Source organism: Gobius niger, assembly GCF_951799975.1.
Source record: "Gobius niger genome assembly, chromosome: 5".
In the NCBI taxonomy this organism is placed as follows: Eukaryota; Metazoa; Chordata; class Actinopteri; order Gobiiformes; family Gobiidae; genus Gobius; species Gobius niger.
The window spans coordinates 40,860,675-40,881,136 of NC_136856.1; the positions used below are offsets into that span (position 1 = coordinate 40,860,675).

At 41.7% G+C, this 20,462-nt stretch overlaps 1 protein-coding gene across 1 annotated transcript in view; it reads left to right on the forward strand.

Moving 5' to 3' along the window:
• Window positions 1-20,462, forward strand: part of arhgef3 (Rho guanine nucleotide exchange factor (GEF) 3) — a gene marked incomplete at its 3' end in the record, with an annotated part of 42,315 nt that overhangs the window by 16,635 nt on the left and 5,218 nt on the right. Inside the window, exons 3-10 of the mRNA XM_079556548.1 lie at window positions 2,010-2,123; window positions 7,075-7,182; window positions 9,137-9,397; window positions 9,612-9,674; window positions 13,042-13,138; window positions 14,554-14,630; window positions 14,705-14,962; window positions 19,641-19,811. Coding sequence (XP_079412674.1) covers window positions 2,010-2,123; window positions 7,075-7,182; window positions 9,137-9,397; window positions 9,612-9,674; window positions 13,042-13,138; window positions 14,554-14,630; window positions 14,705-14,962; window positions 19,641-19,811 — 1,149 coding nt within the window. The remainder of the gene's footprint in view (window positions 1-2,009; window positions 2,124-7,074; window positions 7,183-9,136; window positions 9,398-9,611; window positions 9,675-13,041; window positions 13,139-14,553; window positions 14,631-14,704; window positions 14,963-19,640; window positions 19,812-20,462) is intronic.

A 20,462-nucleotide genomic window follows, 5' to 3' on the forward strand; every position in this document is an offset into this window, starting at 1 on the left:
TTACCATAGACATGCACTAGCCTAGCATTAGCCTAGCATCACTAAACTCTTCAAATATAAGGACAGCATGAAAAAAGAGAATATATATATACAGTATATATCCAGAAGTCAACAACACTCTGGATAACTAGGAAATGAGGCCCTATGTCAACAATCCTGAAATATCCCTTTAAGGGGAGACACTACAGGCAAAACTCAATGTTTTCAGTTTTCAGGTTTTGGGCCAAATCTGTCTCTGAACATACAAGCTTTCACCCGGAAACAGAAAATATGCCTAATCTTCACAATAACATGTTTAAATATTGCGCTGGTTCAATGTTCCCCCATAGACTTATATGGGAGAACACAATTTCAAGGGCCTTTTTCTCCAAACACATGTTTCTGTCATTGTGGCGACACTATGTCCACGTCAGTCGGACCTAAAGACTTCACATTTTCCAGCCTTGGACTGAACAAGATTTGGAAGATTTTTTCAGAGGGATTTTTTATTATTTAATCCCTTAAGCTCCATTTATTGAGTTTTTCATAAATTTTTTATCCATTCTTTGTCCTTTTTTTGTCACATTTTTGTCACTTTTTTGTAATTTTGATGTCAAATTTGTGTCACATTTTTGCCACTTTTTCATCAATTTTTCGTCACTTTTTGTCAATGTTTTCTCACTTTTTTGTCACATTTCCACCATTGTTTTCGTCTCAGTTTTGTTGCTATTTTCTCACCTTTTTTCCAGAAGCTTTTGGACTGGGGTAACTCAATTTTTTTTCTCAAATTTTTGTCATGTTTTTGTAAAAAAAAAATTGTCCCATTTTTGTCCCATTTTTGTCATTTTTTCATCAATTTTTTTGTCACATTTTGCCACATTTTGTAATTTTTTTAATCAAATTTTTGTCATGTTTTTGTAATTTTTTTATTGAGTTTAGAATGAATTTTCCACTAAAAAACAGCTTATTTTAAAACTAAACAAGAAATCCTAAATCCGCTCTGAGAAAGTCTTGGCAACTCATTTATCAATAAAATGAAACCATAAGTTTGAATGTAGCTCTGTCCATTATGCAGATTTCGTCGCCGAAAAGATGGAAAATTTGGGGCATTTTTAGGCATAAAACACCTTGTTCTGAAAAGATAAAATGACAGAAAACTTGCCATGTATTTTTTTCTCACATTTATGCCAGTGATCGACAGAAACCCACTGAATTCTGCCTGTAACTTTTGACTCCTTAAGAAATGTAACAAACTCCTTCACTTTAACTCTGGACAAACTTTCTTCCTTGTTGTGAGTCAGTGATATTTGACATGACACCTGCACAGCGCCACCTACTGCCCATTGATGATTATTACGTCATTATTAGACTCTTTTTTTAGACTTTCTTTGCTTTATATACATGTAGCGGAGTAAAAGTATAATATTTGTCTTTCAAATGTCGGGTAATACAAGTAAAAAGTGTTCTTGATGAAAGTCTAAACTCAAGCAAAGTTCAGATCCTCCAAAATATACTTCTGAGTCATCCTTTTACAACCAAACGATATAAAGAGTCTGGACGCCCCGTAATGAATCATATTAGTAATGAAGCCGCGTTGAAATGAAAACAATACGAGCTCGGAGTCAAAGGAAGTGACGAGAGAAACAGCAGGGAGTGAACAATAGAGAGGGAGGGGGGAGGAGGGAGGAGCAGGGGGGGGGGGGGGGGGGTGGATGCTGAGTCTATATGACACTACAGCAAGAGAAACCATCACTCAAACACCAGGGAGAGGATTAGGATTATGGGATGAACGATTGAAACGCTGGGATTGTTTTTTCCGCTTTATTGTGACTGATTTTGTAATAATCGTGGAGGATGAGCTGAAGAAGGCGCCTTTCCTTCTGAACATTTTGGGCGACAGGCGACACCGACATGGCTCTGGTTTTCATCTGTTTTGTGCAAATGAATTGGAGCGTTTTCGGTGAAGCCGGAGCTTTTATTTCCACGTGTAGACGGGTTTGTGGACCTCGCTGAGCTCGCTGATCGATTAGACTTTCGTGCGGACTTTCAAAATGGTGGCCAGCGGAAACTCGACTTGTTCCGTGGAGGTTTTCAGACCCACAGTGACGGACAAGCCGGGCAACAAAGTCTTAAAGCACACAGAGGTAAGACACTATGGAGACTGTCGTTGTGTCCTTGGGCAAGACACCACCCGCCCACCAGTGTGTGAGTGTATGTGTGAGTGAGTGGTGGGGGCCGTTTACACAGATTGCCAGCCTCGCTTCCGTCAGTCTACCCCAGGGCAGGCACAGCAGCAGAAATACATGCAGCTGATTCATAAACATAGACATAACAAACGCTCTCCTCCAGCATCGTTTAACACAGTGTTTCCCAAGCTGGGGTGCAGGACTTTGAGAGTATTTCAGTGACATATATTAACCCCTTAACTCCCACCTGAACCGAGCACATTTTCTCCAGTTTGGCTTTACCCCAATCCAAAAGCTTCTGGAAAAAAGGTGTGAAAATAGCGACAAAACTGAGACGAAAACAAGGATGAAAAAGTGAAAAAAGTGACAAAAAATGGATGAAAAAGTGGCAAAAATGTCACAAGAAATTGAAAAAAATGACAAAAAAATGTGACAAAAAAATGACAAAAAATGAAAAAAAATGAAAAAAAAATGACAAAAATGTGACAAAAAATGACAAAAATTTGACAAAAATGTGACAAAAAAATGACAAAAAATGACAAAAAAATGACAAAAATGTGACAAAAAAATGACAAAAAAATGTCAAAAATGTGACAAAAAAATGACAAAAATGTGACAAAAATGTGACAAAAATGTGACAAAAAATGTCAAAAAAAATGACAAAAAAATGACAAAAATGTGACAAAAAAAATGTCAAAAAATGACAAAAATGTGATAAAAAAATGACAAAAATGTGATAAAAAATTGACTAAAAAATTGTACAAAAGTTACAAAAATGAGTTGAATACCCAAGAAGAAAATGATGGAAAACAAATGTGATGACGTGAGGAAAAAGATCCTCTGGGTTCAGGCGGGAGTTAAGAGGTTAACAACATAATACTCTACTGATACTGTGCTGGGCAAGTTACTTTAAAAGTGTAATATATTCTGTATTAGTAGCAGCTATAATAATGTACTGTGTTTGTGTTACATATCACTGTTTCAAAAATGTAGCTGAGTTACTTTGAGTTACTTTGAGTTACTTTGAATTATTTTGAGTTACTTTGAGTTACTTTGAATTACTTTGAGTTACTTTGAGTTACTTTGAGTTACTTTGAATTACTTTGAGTTACTTTGAATTACTTTGAGTTACTTTGAATTACTTTGAGTTACTTTGAGTTACTTTGAATTACTTTGAATTACTTTGAGTTACCTTTGGCAAAATATAAATCGAAAACAGTAATAATTTCACTGAGCAAAAGTGAAAGCCAATGAAGACTCTCTCATGTTTTGTTTTGGCGATATTAAAGGGACTAGATGCAAGTTTGCCATTTTATGCTCACTACTGCCTCCTCAGGTCATACGTGTAACTGCACCTTCTATATTAAAGGGATATTTCAGGATTTCCTCGTTATCCAGAGTGTTGCTGATTTCTGGAGATGTATTTTTTTTGTAATTCATGCAGTTCTTTTGTTTGAAGAGTTTCGCGGCGCTAGGCTAATGCAAGGCTAGTGCATTTCTATGGTATCAGCTAGCCTGCATTAAAAACAGTCTGTCCATAGAGTAATTTCAACCATTTTGCATTTAAAACACCTTATATTTGAGCAGCAGCAGCTTCGTGGTTGTATGAGCTACGCGGCGGCGGAGTGATCTGAGAGAAAATAGTCCCTCAGAATGTGATCATTCATGTGATGCAGGTCAGTTATATTCCAAACATGATTCTATGGACACAGACATGTATATGGTTAGTCTGGTGTTATCAGTGCCTCAGGTGCTCTGTGGAGCGGGTCACACTGTTTTTAATGCAGGCTAGCTGATACCATAGACATGCACTAGCCTAGCACTAGCCTAGCGCCACGAAACTCTTCAAACATAAGAACTGCATCAATTACAAAAAAATATCTCCAGAAATCAACAACACTCTGGATAACGAGGACATGATCTTATTTATTAGTTATAGTTTTTCGGGGGGAGTTTGGCTTTTTTTTCGTTCATACATTTAAACGCACTCGAGTTACTTGAATTGTAATGACTAATATACTCCAGTATTTTGTGTAAGTGACATGTCATATTCCTTAGTGACTGAATAAAGTCAGATATTTTTGTGACTTCTGTAATACACTGATGACTTTGTTAAAATACTGTCCGGATCCTCGAGGTGGGGGCTGCTCGGATTATAAATGAACGACTCAAAAACGTTCCATTGTTTCTGCCGTACCGACCGTTCAGGAGTGGAAAAAGATGCCGTTGGTAAAGGCATTGATTGTTGTCACTGCGCGTCCCTTCTGCTTCACTTGGCTCGGCACCATTTTAATTCAGTCCGATGGAAACTCTCACGTCACCTTTAATAACCAGGGCAGGGTTTATGTAACTGCAGATGATAAATGTGTAACTATGTAACTTCAGCAAAGATTAGAAAGAGGTTAAACGAACGAAACGAAGGTGTCGCTTCAAAGGTCACAGAAGGCTTTTATATAAGATAAGATACGATGGTACTTTATTGATCTCACAGATGGAGAAATTGCATTGGATGAGAGAGCATCCGGCAGCAGCACCCATTCAGTGGCACCGCTCTTTTCCACTCTTTTTTTTCTTTGGTGAAAGATGGTTGTATCGCGGCCGCCATCTTCACTGTTTTGGTCACAGGAGGAGCACTGGTTGATGGGAAATCCGTAGACGATGACCACGGCGGTGGAGCTCTTGCGCTTGGCCACGATGTTCTTGGCCACACAGGTGTAGTTGGCCGTGTGGGACAGACGCGCCTGCTTGATGATCAGGTTGTGTCCACGGTGATGTAGAAGTTCCTGTCCTCGGCCGGGTCCATGATCTTGTAGTCCTTCAGCCGCTCCACCCGCATGACCTTGGAGGATGGAGAAACTGTAGCTCTGTCTCCTCTGATCATCTGAAACGGTGCACCGCCTCCTGGGCTTGTCCCCGTCTCAGAGCGTGGTGTATATATATATATAGTGTGCAATTTTAACCTCTTAACTCCCGCCTGAACCGAGAGCATCTTTTTCCTCACGTCATCACTTTCTTTTTTCCAGCATTTTTTTGTTGGGGGTTCAACTAATTTTTGTAACTTTTTTGTCTTTTTTTTTTGGTAAATTTTTTGTCAAATTTTTTATCATATTTTTGTCACATTTTTGTCACATTTTTGTCACATTTTTGTCACATTTTTTATCAATTTTTTGCCACATTTTCATAATTTTTTATCAAATTTTTGTCATTTTTAATCACATTTTTGTCATTTTTTGTCACATTTTTGTCACATTTTTTGTCACATTTTTGTCACATTTTTTGTCACATTTTTGTCACATTTTTTATCAATTTTTTGCCACATTTTCATCATTTTTTATCACATTTTTGTCATTTTTTGTCACATTTTTTGCCACATTTTCATCATTTTTTATCACATTTTTGTCATTTTTTGTCACATTTTTTGTCACATTTTTGTCATATTTTTGTCCCTTTTTTTTGTCATTTTTTGCCACATTTTTGCCACTTTTTCATCAATGTTTTCTCACTTTTTTGTCACATTTTCATCATTGTTCCAGTTTTGTTGCTCTTTTCACAGCTTTTTTCCAGAAGCTTTTGGGGTAAAGCCAAACTGGAGAAAAGGTGCTCGGTTCAGGTGGGAGTTAAGGGGTTATGGGAAGGTCCCGGATCAGGCGGTGGGTTTGAATATCTGCATTTATTTGATCAAAAACATGTCTTTACTGTGATTGGGCTCGACTTCGTGGAGATAAACTCTGCTCTCACTGCAGCCAACATCAGCTTTAAATGCACAACTTTCAACCACCCAGTTTTTCAATATTAGACCCCCCAAGCACCATTAGGCTGGAGAGGATAAAAACAGGACAAACCCGGGTATAAAAAGGTTCTAAAACTGACCTAAGTTGGACAAAATGTGTGTCAGAAAAACAGAAAAACACCTACAGTAACTTAAAGGCATCACTAAAGCATGAATTCAATTATCTCGACTTAAAATGAATAAAAGTGCAGATGATCATGAATCCCACTCAGACAGTGAAAAACATGGACGACGTAGCATCACTGTTAGCTGCTGAAGCTAACAGGCTCCGGAACCTCCTGGCTCATATGGACTTTATCTGTTTCCACTGAAGCTTTTCTAACCCTCATTATTGAACACAGGCTTGTCATTCTAGCCTATATATAAGAGCTGGCTCCACAAACCCAGGCCTGTGCTGAGCGCTGTGGGGGAAGCCACACCCTCCCTTAGTCCATCGCTCTTATACAGTCTGTGGCACCACCAGAACAATGGTTTTCCTCACATTTTTACACAACAATTTACAAATAATAATGATACTAATAACTTTGGAAACCTGTGGTCCATTATGACGTGGAACTCATGCTCGTTTTCCACATTTACCCTCCTAACCCAGTGCATTTTTATAGTTCAGCTTTACCCAGTAAGTTCATAAGGTCTCGGCCGATAAACCAATAACAAAACTCCTCTAAAGGAGCTTTTTCCTCTCTCAGTTGCAGTGTTGTCCTCACTTTTTTAACATATTTTTTCCTTCGCTTTTTGTCGCTCTTTTGTTGCATTTCATCCTCCTTTTCATCTATTTTTTTTGTTGCTATTTTAACAGTTTTATCGAGAAGCTTTTAGATTTGGGTAAAGTCAAACTGGAGAGAGTGTGCTCAGTTCAGGTGGGGGTTAAACTGTTTGGGATTGTCTGGACTCTGGGTAATAGGCTATTACACTCACAGTATGCAGACCTAATTCCAAACAAAGATCTTAATAGAAAATGTCCATTGTGAATTATTTTTAAAGCTGGGTCAGTCTGAGTGTTTGGCTTTGTCCCAGTTTGGATTCTCAGGCCTCGCTCCGTCTGCAGATCTGAATACACTGAGGACCCCAGTCTGCACTAACTCCTGTAGTAAACCCTGTTTCCTCGTTGTCCCGCAGGAGCCGAGCTCAAAGCGATCGAAGCCCGTGTCCAGAGTCACGTCTTTAGTGAATCTGCTTCCTCCAGTGAAGACCACGCCCCTCAAGAGAATCGGCCTGAGTCTACAGGTAAGAACCAGTACTAGACCAGGACTGAACCAGGACTGAACCAGGACTGAACCAGGACTGAACCAGGACTGAACCAGGACTGAATCAGGTCTGAGTCTACAGGTAAGAACCAGGACTGAACCAGGACTGAGTCTACAGGTAAGAACCAGGACTGAACCAGGACTGAACCAGGACTGAACCAGGACTGAACCAGGACTGAACCACGACTGAACCAGGACTGAACCAGGTCTGAACTAGGTCTGAGTCTACAGGTAAGAACCAGGACTGAACCAGGACTGAACCAGGACTGAACCAGGACTGAACCAGGACTGAACCAGGACTGAACCAGGACTGAACCAGGACTAAACCAGGACTGAACCAGAAGGAAGTACTTAAAGTGGGATTACAATGTGGTGGAACAGGCGGCGGACAATTCGCAAATAAATGGTGGTATCAATATCATCAATATCATCAGTATTTACTCAAACAAGAGACACTTTAGAACAATTTTACTGCATTTTAGGTGCATAATATGACACATTTTTATATTTACGATTTTGCCATTTTTGTGATGTTTCAGCTTCACTTCCTTATTGGACACCGACAGGAAGTGACATAGCTACAGACGGCGTCGCGTCATAGAAGGGGGCGTGGCTTAGGCGAGCGGGAAAATAGAATCTTCCCGGAAACAGTTTTTCACTTTTGAGCCATTTTGTGGTGACGTGTTGTTTGTGCAGCTACAGTAAAGTCTAACTCAGGTCCTTGTGGATGTTTATTCACAGATTGTTCAGTAGAAGCGAAAAAACGGCAGTCGCTAACATTAGCACGATGCTAACATGTAGCATCATGTTAGCATTCTCTGTGATTTATGTATTTATGGGCTGTTGAACCACTTTGCTCCTCCCCATGTCTTTGTATCTTTATTTAGTAGAAACTATTTTCATAATTCAGCATTTGTTAAAGTAGGTTTTGAATAATTAGAGAAAGTTTAGATTTTTCTCCAAATTGTTTTCCCCTTAACTGTTTTCAAACATGACCATATATGGGCGATTCCAGAGATGCGTCTGTATCTGTACATAGAGGCAAACCATTTTAACCTCTTAACTCCCGCCTGAACTGAGAGGAGCTTTTTCCTCAAGTCAGCAGATTTTTTTTTTACATCCTTTTTTTGTTGGGTTTTCAACTCATTTTTGTAAATTTGTTTTCATTTTTTTTTCTTTTTTTGTCATTTTTTTGGTCATTTTTTTGTCATTTTTTGGTCATTTTTTGTCACATTTTTTTGTCACATTTTTGTCATTTTTTTGTCACATTTTTGTCATTTTTTTGTCACATTTTTGTCATTTTTTGTCATTTTTTTGTCATTTTTTTGGTCATTTTTTGTCACATTTTTGTCATTTTTTTGTCACATTTTTGTCATTTTTTGTCATTTTTGGTCAATTTCTTGTGACATGTTTTCCACTTTTTCATCAATTTTTCGTCACTTTTTTGTCCCATTTCCATCATTGTTTTCGTCTCAGTTTTGTCGCTATTTTCTCAGCTTTTTCCCAGAAGCTTTTGGATTGGGGTAAAGCCAAACTGGAGAAAATGTGCTCGGTTCAGGCGGGAGTTAGGGGGTTAAACTGTTGCCGTGTTATATCAGAAATGAGTCAAACTTCTCTTAACTTTACCTTCATGTGTGTCATATGTCAAATACTGTTATATATTTATACATATGTTATGTTCAAGTACATGTGTCTAACCTCTGGTCCCGCCCACAGCCCTTACAGGTGGGACAGAGGCAGGGGGGAGACAGAGGGAGGGGGGCGACAGAGGGAGGGGGGCGACAGAGGCAGTACATGTGACTAACCTCTGGTCCCGCCCACAGCCCTTACAGGTGGGACAGAGGGATGGGGGAGACAGAGGGAGGGGGGAGACAGAGGGAGGGGGGAGGTCCTAAGCGGTCCTACATGTGACTAACCTCTGGTCCCGCCCACAGCGCTCCATCAGTTTACGCACGGACAGCCGGGCGGAGCTCGCGGCGCCGGCCTCCGCCTCCGCCTCCGTCGTGAAGACCCGCGTTGTCACGGCGACCGTATCCGGCTCCTCGGCCACGATCCCGCGCGTCTCCTCGGCGACGGCGTCCTTAGCTTCATCGGCGGCGTCGGCGTCCAAGCGGCGAGACAGCAAACTGTGGAGCGAGACCTTCGACGTGCGGCTCTCACAGACCCTGAGCCCCAAAGAGCTCCAGAGGCAGGAGGTGAGAGAGACCGGGGGGGGGGGACACACAGACCCTGAGCCCCAAAGAGCTCCAGAGGCAGGAGGTGAGAGAGACCGGGGGGGGGACACACAGACTCTGAGCCCCAAAGAGCTCCAGAGGCAGGAGGTGAGACTCTGACCTCTGACCTCTGACCTCTCGGGGGCACAACACACACAGGGATGGACGAGACTGCAGCGTGTGCTCTGTGTTTCAGGCCATCTTTGAGCTGGTCCAGGGGGAGCAGGACCTGGTGGAGGATCTGAAACTCGCCAAAAAGGTACGAGTTCAAACATGGCACAAAGAATGACTGAGCGACATCATGTGACAATGACAAAGCACTGACTGGACAAAATATATCTCACATTTACTTTAAAGGGGGGGTATTCTGCAAAATGGTCTTTTTCCAGCTTTCCATCATGTTATTCTGTCACTCCCTCATTAAAAACATGGCTGAAGTGTTGCCTTGGCACATTCACGTATTTCTGAGTAATCTGTAAAAACTCTGATGGCGGCCATTTTAGGGATAGGTTTGCCTGAGTCCTCCTAGGAACGCCCCCACCTCCTGGAGACGCCTCCGAGCTTTGGTCACCAGCCGAGTAACCAACCACTGCTCCTCAGCAGAACCCCCTCCCCACTGATGCCACAGACAGCGTGTGGAGGGGGCGTGTCTAAAGGCTCAGAGGTTCTTAAAGAGACAGAGGCCTATTTCAAGACATTCACTACAGCCATTTTGAGAGAGACATTTTATACAAGGCAGTTATTCTAATTTACTGCATTTACAGACCAACAGAAGGTTTGTCATCATTGTAGTGAGATATAGACTGGTGCTATGGGACTGACAAAAGCAGAACACCCCCTCTTTAAAGCAGAACACCCCCTCTTTAAAGCAGAACACCCCCTCTTTAAAGCAGAACACCCCCTCTTTAAAGCAGAACACCCCCTCTTTAAAGCAGAACACCCCCTCTTTAAAGCAGAACACCCCCTCTTTAAGATCGTTGTAGAAGTAGAAGTAAGAAGCAGTGGCCCAAATAATGAAGGAAGAAACAAGTGCTGGTGAAAATGTGACTTGAGGAACAGTTTGAACTGTAAAAGTCTGATTCATGTTTCAGTCGTGACATAAATGTGAAAAGAAGAAAATCCCATAAAAAACAAATATAACAAACATCTTTTTTTAAGCGTCAGAATGAAGATTTGTGGCTTTCAGATTGACTCACAGTGGCACGAGTTACAGACGCTTTAATGCACTCAAGGGAGGCGGGGCTTGATCAGATCCTCCGTTTGGGGGAGCACATTTAACCTCTTAACCCCCATCTGAACCAAGCACATTTTCTCCAGTTTGGCTTTACCCAAATCTAAAAGCTTCTTGAAAAAGCTACTGATATAATAGCGACAAAAATGAGACAAAAACAAGGGGAAAAAGAATAGCAGCAAAGTGACAAAAACGCATGGGAAAAGTTTTCGAATGAGGCATTACTCTGTAAGCTTTGAGATTTGGGTAAAGCTGAACTGGAGAAAATGCACTTGAGGCGGGAGTTAAGAGGTTAATGTGTTCCGGTAATTGTTTGGCCGGTTCCTCGAATCCATCACTTCAGACCAAACGTGTTCCTGAAAATACAATTTACAAATGAAGCCCTGAGGAGAAGTTAAAAAAACAACACGTAAAAGTACAGTTACTTCTAAAAGTTGCTTAAATTACAGGGATTTCATTTCTTTTTGTCACATTTTTGTAATTTTTTGTTATTTTTTTGTCACATTTTTTGTCACATTTTTTGTCACATTTTTTGTCATTTTTTGTCACATTTTTTAGGTTTTTTTGGTAATTTTTTGTCCAATTTTTGGTAATTTGTTGGTAATTTTTTGGTAATTTTTTGGTAATTTTTTGGTAATTTTTTGGTAATTTTTTGGTAATTTTTTGGTAATTTTTTGGTCATTTTTGAGTCTTTTTTTGGTCATTTTTTGTCACATTTTTTGTCATTTTTTGTCAATTTTTTTTGTCTTTTTTTTGTCTTTTTTGTCTTTTTTTGTCACATTTTTTGTCAAATTTTTTTGTCTTTTTTTGTCATTTTTTGGTCATTTTTTGGTCATTTTTTGTCTTTTTGTCACATTTTTTGTCATTTTTTGTCATTTTTTGTCAAATTTTTTTGTCATTTTTTGTCATTTTTTGTCACATTTTTTGTCATTTTTTGTCACATTTTTTGTCACATTTTTTTGTCATTTTTTGTCACATTTTTTGTCATTTTTTGTCACATTTTTTTGTCATTTTTTGTCACATTTTTTTGTCATTTTTTGTCACATTTTTTGTCATTTTTTCCTCAAGTTTTCGTCACTTTTTTGCCACGTCATCAATGTTTTCGTCTCAGTTCTGTCTCTATTTTCTCACCTTTTTTCCAGAAGCTTTTGGATTGGGGTAAAGCCAAACTGGACAAAATGTGCTCGGTTCAGGTGGGAGTTAAGGGGTTAATGTGAATTTGTAAATTAGGAAAATGTAGTTGCTCAAATAAATTAAACTAAAAAAAAAAGTACACTCCTTTTGAGCTTCTCTGTGTGCCTTGCTTTATCATTGCAAACAGCGCAAATGATGCCCGTTTGTTTATTTTTTACACAAATAGCTCAAATAAATGATATGAAATGATAAATGTTATTTTTTGTCATTTTTTGTCACATTTTTTGTCACATTTTATTGTCATTTTTTTGTCATTTTTTGTCATTTTTTGGTCATTTTTTGTTATTTTTTTTGTCATTTTTGTCATATTTTTTTTGTCATTTTTTGTCATTTTTTTATATATTTTTTGTCATTTTTTTGTCATTTTTTGTCATTTTTTGTCATGTTTTGTCACATTTTTTGTCATTTTTTGTCATTTTTTGTCATTTTTTGTCATTTTTTTCTCATTTTTTCTCATTTTTTTCTCATTTTTTGTCATTTTTTTGTCTTTTTTTGTCACATTTTTTTGTCACATTTTTTTGTCACTTTTTTGCAAATGATGCCTGTTTGTTTATTTTTTACACAAGTAGCTCAAATAAATGAAATGAAATGATAAATGTCATTTTTTGTCATTTTTTGTCACATTTTTTGTCACATTTTGTTGTAATTTTTTGTCTTTTTTTGTCACATTTTTTTGTCATTTTTTGTCTTTTTTGTCATTTTTTGTCACATTTTTTGTCACATTTTGTTGTAATTTTTTGTCTTTTTTTGTCACATTTTTTTGTCATTTTTTGTCTTTTTTGTCATTTTTTGTCACATTTTTAGTCACATTTTTTTGTCTTTTTTTTGTCATTTTTTGTCTTTTTTTGTTATTTTTTTGGTCATTTTTAGTCACACTTTTTTGTCATTTTTTGTCACTTTTTTTTGTCACTTTTTTGCAAATGATGCCTGGTTTGTTTATTTTTTACACAAGTAGCTCAAATAAACGAAATTAAATGAAATGATGAATGTAACTGAGTCCTGCCCAGCTCTGGCTATGGAGCTCCTGAGTCAAAGACAAACTCATTTCCAGCTCTTTAATACTTATTCAGCTGCTTGTGTTTGTGTTATTGTTGTGCTGTAATTCATTCTTGTGGCCATTAGAGGCGCTGAACCCCAAAAGCACAGCCCTGGAAGAAGAAAGCAGCTGTTCTGTCCTAATTGTTAATGTTTCTTGCTGCAGGCGTATCACGACCCCATGAGGACCCTGTGCATCATGACCGAGCAGGAACTCCAGCAGATCTTCGGCACTCTGGACTCTCTCATCCCTCTGCACGAAGGTGAGATCCCCGTCAGACCTGAGGAAGTCCTGGTTCAGACCCGAGGAAGTCCTGGTTCAGACCTGAGGAAGTCCTGGGTCAGACCTGAGGAAGTCCTGGGTCAGGCCTGAGGAAGTCCTGGGTCAGACCTGAGGAAGTCCTGGTTCAGGCCTGAGGAAGTCCTGGTTCAGACCTGAGGAAGTCCTGGTTCAGACCTGAGGAAGTCCTGGTTCAGACCTGAGGAAGTCCTGGTTCAGACCTGAGGAAGTCCTGGTTCAGACCTGAGGAAGTCCTGGGTCAGACCTGAGGAAGTCCTGGTTCAGACCTGAGGAAGTCCTGGTTCAGACCTGAGGAAGTCCTGGTCCAGACCTGAGGAAGTCCTGGGTCAGACCTGAGGAAGTCCTGGTTCAGACCTGAGGAAGTCCTGGTCCAGACCTGAGGAAGTCCTGGTTCAGACCTGAGGAAGTCCTGGGTCAGACCTGAGGAAGTCCTGGTTCAGACCTGAGGAAGTCCTGGTTCAGACCTGAGGAAGTCCTGGTCCAGGTCTTCAGAGCTGGTTTAGTCTGGCTCTAAGTCCTGTGTTGTAAATAAAGTCAGACATGTTCCTCCTCAGAGACAAGGCCGTGGGAACCCAGGGTGCTGAGGGCGCTGCAGCGCCCCCTGGTGGATAGTTTGTGAACTCCCACCTGAACCGAGCACATTTTCTCCAGCTTTACCCCAATCCAAAAGCTTCTGGAAAACAGGTGTGAAAATACCGACAAAACTGAGACGAAAACATGGATGGAAATGTGACAAAAAAGTGACGAAAAATGGATGAAAAAATGACAAAAATGTCACAAGAAATTGATAAAAATGACAAAAAAATGACAAAAAAATGACAAAAAAATGACAAAAAAATGACAAAAAATGTGATAAAAAAATGACTAAAAAATGACAAAAAATGTGATAAAAAAAATGACAAAAATGTGACAAAAATTAACAAAGATTTTACAAAAATATTACAAAAAATTGACAAAAAAATGAAATGAAAAAAAGACAAAAAATGTGATGAAAAAAAATGATGAAAAAATGACAAAAATTGACAAAAAATTTACAAAAAGTGAGAAAAATGTTACGAAAAATTGAGGAAAAAATTGACGAAAAAGTGAAAAGAATTTGACAAAAAAATGCAAATAATTTGACGCCAAAGTCACGAAAATGTGACAAAAAAAGTGATGAAAAAAAATCTGACGTGAGGAAAAAGATCCATTTAGTTTTGTGGGTCTTTCATATGAGGCGTCACACTGGCCTACAGGATCTACAGGATTTGGGTAAAGCTGAACTGGAGAAAATGCTCTAAGAGGTTAATAAATAGGATTCATGCACAGAAAGTATTTTGGGGGTACATTCTGTCCCTCAGCCCCCCCTCACTGAAACATCTCCCCTCTGCTCCTCAGACCTGCTGAGTCGACTCAGAGACGCGAGAAAGTCTGACGGCTCCACAGACCACGTGGGAAACCTCCTCACACAGTGGGTGAGTGTTTGAGAAAGACTTCTTCATCCGCATCACAAAGCCCTGACCCCCCCCCCTCCTCCTCCTCCCCCCAGCTGCCCTGCCTGTGCGAGTACACGCCGTACTGCAGGAACCAGGTGAAGGCCAAGGCGCTGCTGGACCAGAAGAAGCAGGAGCGGCGGGTGCAGGACTTCCTCCAGCGCTGCCTCCTCTCGCCCTTCAGCCGCAAACTGGACCTGTGGAACTTCCTGGACATCCCACGCAGCCGCCTGGTCAAGTACCCCCTCCTGCTGCGGGAGATCCTGAGGCACACGGACCAGGAGCACCCGGACCGGAGGCGGCTGGAGGAGGCGGTGAGGAGGGGTGAGGGGGCGGGACAGGGGGCGGGACAGGGGCGGGACAGGGGCGGGACACGGGGCGGTGAGGGCATCCCGCGCAGCCGCCTGGTCAAGTACCCCCTGCTGCTGCGGGAGATCCTGAGGCACACGGACCAGGAGCACCCGGACCGGCCACGGCTGGAGGAGGCGGTGAGGAAGGGTGAGGGGGCGGGACAGGGGGCGGGACACGGGGCGGGACAGGGGGCGGTGAGGGCATCCCGCGCAGCCGCCTGGTCAAGTACCCCCTGCTGCTGAGAGAGATCCTGAGGCACACGGACCAGGAGCACCCGGACCGGCCGCGGCTGGAGGAGGCGGTGAGAGGGGGGACAGGGGGCGGGACAGGGGCGGGACAGGGGGCGGGACACGGGGCGGTGAGGGCATCCCGCGCAGCCGCCTGGTCAAGTACCCCCTGCTGCTGCGGGAGATCCTGAGGCACACGGACCAGGAGCACCCGGACCGGCCACGGCTGGAGGAGGCGGTGAGGAGGGGTGAGGGGGTGGGACAGGGGGCGGGACAGGGGGCGGGACAGGGGGCGGTGAGGGCATCCCGCGCAGCCGCCTGGTCAAGTACCCCCTGCTGCTGCGGGAGATCCTGAGGCACACGGACCAGGAGCACCCGGACCGGCCGCGGCTGGAGGAGGCGGTGAGGGGGCGGGGCAGGGGCGGGACAGGGTATGGTTGATAGCTTTGTAGACAAGCATAACCTGTCAAAGGAACAGGCCACCTTTTTTCCATACCGAGATATGTTCTTACCTAACCTTAGCCGAGTTAATATATTCCCGTCTGGTCTTTGTCCGTGCGCTCACACATACGCAGCCTCTCCCACATGTCACATAGCTCCAAAAAAGCTCACGATAGAAGCTACCAAGCTCTTCCACGTGTTCCCTATTTAAATAAAGTTACGTGAAGTGTTTTCATGCCAAGTATATTTACCCAGAAATGTAACATGTGGATTTTATAAGCAGATAAAAAGGGGAACTATATTGTGAGGCGTAATGATACAGGAGCAGTAACTCCTAAAGACTTCCCCGCTCACTTCCGTCAGTAGAAGCTGCGTGACTTGTAGAGCAGCAGAGAACAGTTGAAGAAGCCTGGATAACTTGTGAACGATGCCTTTCACGTGCATCGTGCCGGGCTGTGATAACAAGCAGAAAGTATATAGTGTAGTAATGTTTCACAGATTTCCAACGACACAGGACTCAGGAGCTCCACCATGAGGTAGGAATGTGCGAGCACTTTCCCAAAATATATTTTCTGCTTGTTGTAAAAGGCTCTGTACAAGTCACGCAGCTTCTACTGACGGAAGTGAGCGGGGAAGTCTTTAGGAGTTACTGCGCGGACGCTGTGCTCCTGTATCATTACGCCTCACAATATAGTCCCCCTTTTTATCTGCTTATAAAATCCACATGTTACATTTCTGTGTAAATATACTTTGCATGAAAACACTTCACGTAACTTTATTTAAATAGGGAACACGTGGAAGAGCTTGGTAGCTTCTATCGTGAGCTTTTTTGGAGCTATGTGACATGTGGGAGAGGCTGCGTATGTGTGAGCGCACGGACAAAGACCAGACGGGGATATATTAACTCGGCTAAGGTGAGGTAAGAACATATCTCAGTATGTAAAAACGGTGGCCTGTTCCTTTAATGTATGTGTTTTCTTATTGTATAATGTCTAAGATCTTTGGAAAACATGTGATTTAAATGTTCATAATGACCGAAGAAAATAAATTAACTAAGTACCTAAGGGTCTGGGACGGGGGCTACAGTGTGACACCTGTGTGAAGTGTGAATGTGCCCCCACTGGGTACTTGGTCATGTACATGTGCAGGAGAAACATGTTTAACTCTGGGTACTTGGTCATGTACATGTGCAGCAGAAACATGTTTAACACTGGGTACTTGGTCATGTACATGTGCAGCAGAAACATGTTTAACTCTGGGTACTTGGTCATGTACATGTGCAGCAGAAACATGTTTAACACTGGGTACTTGGTCATGTACATGTGCAGCAGAAACATGTTTAACACTGGGTACTTGGTCATGTACATGTGCAGCAGAAACATGTTTAACACTGGGTACTTGGTCATGTACATGTGCAGCAGAAACATGTTTAACACTGGGTACTTGGTCATGTACATGTGCAGCAGAAACATGTTTAACTCTGGGTACTTGGTCATGTACATGTGCAGCAGAAACATGTTTAACACTGGGTACTTGGTCATGTACATGTGCAGGAGAAACATGTTTAACTCTGGGTACTTGGTCATGTACATGTGCAGCAGAAACATGTTTAACACTGGGTACTTGGTCATGTACATGTGCAGCAGAAACATGTTTAACACTGGGTACTTGGTCATGTACATGTGCAGCAGAAACATGTTTAACACTGGGTACTTGGTCATGTACATGTGCAGCAGAAACATGTTTAACACTGGGTACTTGGTCATGTACATGTGCAGCAGAAACATGTTTAACACTGGGTACTTGGTCATGTACATGTGCAGCAGAAACATGTTTAACTCTGGGTACTTGGTCATGTACATGTGCAGCAGAAACATGTTTAACACTGGGTACTTGGTCATGTACATGTGCAGCAGAAACATGTTTAACACTGGGTACTTGGTCATGTACATGTGCAGCAGAAACATGTTTAACACTGGGTACTTGGTCATGTACATGTGCAGCAGAAACATGTTTAACACTGGGTACTTGGTCATGTACATGTGCAGGAGAAACATGTTTAACTCTGGGTACTTGGTCATGTACATGTGCAGCAGAAACATGTTTAACTCTGGGTACTTGGTCATGTACATGTGCAGCAGAAACATGTTTAACTCTGGGTACTTGGTCATGTACATGTGCAGCAGAAACATGTTTAACACTGGGTACTTGGTCATGTACATGTGCAGCAGAAACATGTTTAACACTGGGTACTTGGTCATGTACATGTGCAGGAGAAACATGTTTAACACTGGGTACTTGGTCATGTACATGTGCAGCAGAAACATGTTTAACTCTGGGTACTTGGTCATGTACATGTGCAGCAGAAACATGTTTAACACTGGGTACTTGGTCATGTACATGTGCAGGAGAAACATGTTTAACTCTGGGTACTTGGTCATGTACATGTGCAGCAGAAACATGTTTAACACTGGGTACTTGGTCATGTACATGTGCAGCAGAAACATGTTTAACACTGGGTACTTGGTCATGTACATGTGCAGCAGAAACATGTTTAATGGAATAAGCCAATGTGAAACCAGAGGCTTTTAGCTTAAACACTCTGAGGTCCGTGGAGGTTTTTTTAATGGTGCGTGAATCCTTTTAATTTGAAGTCAAAGGAATCACGCTCCGTCCTCCTAAGAGCCCCTGCCTGACTCCTCTGGTGATATAACAGAGTCTGTCATTATAAAAGCAATAAGAACATTTATACGGGAGTAAAAACATGTCGTTTGGTGGAGATTTACTAAATTTGCCCGAAATTCCATTTGTTTCAATCAAAAAAGTCAATGAAACCCTCGTCATATGTTTGATACTGCGTTGCCGTAGCGATGACCAGGCCCCGTTTACTCCAATGGGACAATTATAATTACACAATTTTACCAAATGACAAAAAAACAGAGAAAATGGATGGATGGGTTTTTACAGCTGAGCCAAAATAATAAAAATGACGACAAGTAAAGGCTAAAAATCACACTTTGCAAGTCATGAGTCGATCAGTTTCACAGTTTAAAGGGACTAGATGCAAGTTGGTCATTTTATACTCACTACTGCCCCCTCAGGTCATACGTGTAACTGCAGCTTCTATGTTAAGCTCGTGCATGACGGCACTTCAGACCTGAGTAACACCTTTCTGACAGAGCAGGATTTTAGAGGCAGTTGTGGTGAACAGGTCTGAGCTCCTTCTACACATGAGGACATGGAGGAACATGTAGGAGGAGAAGAATACTAAGTTTTAACATTTTTAAACTCCATATAGTCCCTTTAAGTTGAATAACAGAAGTAAACGCACTTTTTCATGATATTCAAATGATATGACGAGCACCTGTGTATAGTTTTCATTCTCTTCACGAAAACAGTGGAAATCTGAACACAGTGAACCAGACTTTGCGGCTCGTCTGGATAATCAGTGAGAGTAATAAAGTGATGAAGTAAAAGTACTTCATCAGTAATGTGTTGTGTTGCAGATGGTGATGCAGTAAAAGTACTTCATCAGTAATGTGTTGTGTTGCAGATGGTGATGCAGTAAAAGTACTTCATCAGTAATGTGTTGTGTTGCAGATGGTGATGCAGTAAAAGTACTTCATCAGTAATGTGTTGTGTTGCAGATGGTGATGCAGTAAAAGTACTTCATCAGTAATGTGTTGTGTTGCAGATGGTGATGCAGTAAAAGTACTTCATCAGTAATGTGTTGTGTTGCAGATGGTGATGCAGTAAAAGTACTTCATCAGTAATGTGTTGTGTTGCAGATGGTGATGCAGTAAAAGAACTTCATCAGTAATGTGTTGTGTTGCAGATGGTGATGCAGTAAAAGTACTTCATCAGTAATGTGTTGTGTTGCAGATGGTGATGCAGTAAAAGTACTTCATCAGTATGTGTTGTCTGCAGATGGTGATGCAGTAAAAGTACTTCATCAGTATGTGTTGTGTTGCAGATGGTGACGGTGCAGGGCGTCGTGGCCGACATTAACCGTCAGACCGGAGAGTCCGAGTGTGAGTTTTATAAAGAGAGACTTGTTTATTCTGAGGAGGAGCCGAAGCATCACCTGATCGACCAATCACGGACTCTGAGCTGCCACGGAGCGCTCAAGAACCACCGGGGGGTGGTGAGTACTACAAATACTGCAGATACTACAGATACTACAGATACTACAGATACTACACGGAGCGCTCAAGAACCACCGGGGGGTGGTGAGTACTGCAAATACTGCATATACTACATACTACAGATACTACATACTACACGGAGCGCTCAAGAACCACCGGGGGGTGGTGAGTACTAATACTGCAAATACTACAGATACTACAGATACTACAGATACTACAGATACTACAGATACTACACGGAGCGCTCAAGAACCACCGGGGGGTGGTGAGTACTACAAATACTGCAGATACTACAGATACTACAGATACTACAGATACTACACGGAGCGCTCAAGAACCACCGGGGGGTGGTGAGTACTGCAAATACTACAGATACTACAGATACTACATACTACACGGAGCGCTCAAGAACCACCGGGGGGTGGTGAGTACTGCAAATACTACAGATACTACATACTACAGATACTACATACTGCACGGAGCGCTCAAGAACCACCGGGGGGTGGTGAGTACTACAAATACTACATATACTACATACTACATATACTACATACTACAGATACTACAGATACTACACGGAGCGCTCAAGAACCACCGGGGGGTGGTGAGTACTGCAAATACTACAGATACTACATACTACAGATACTACA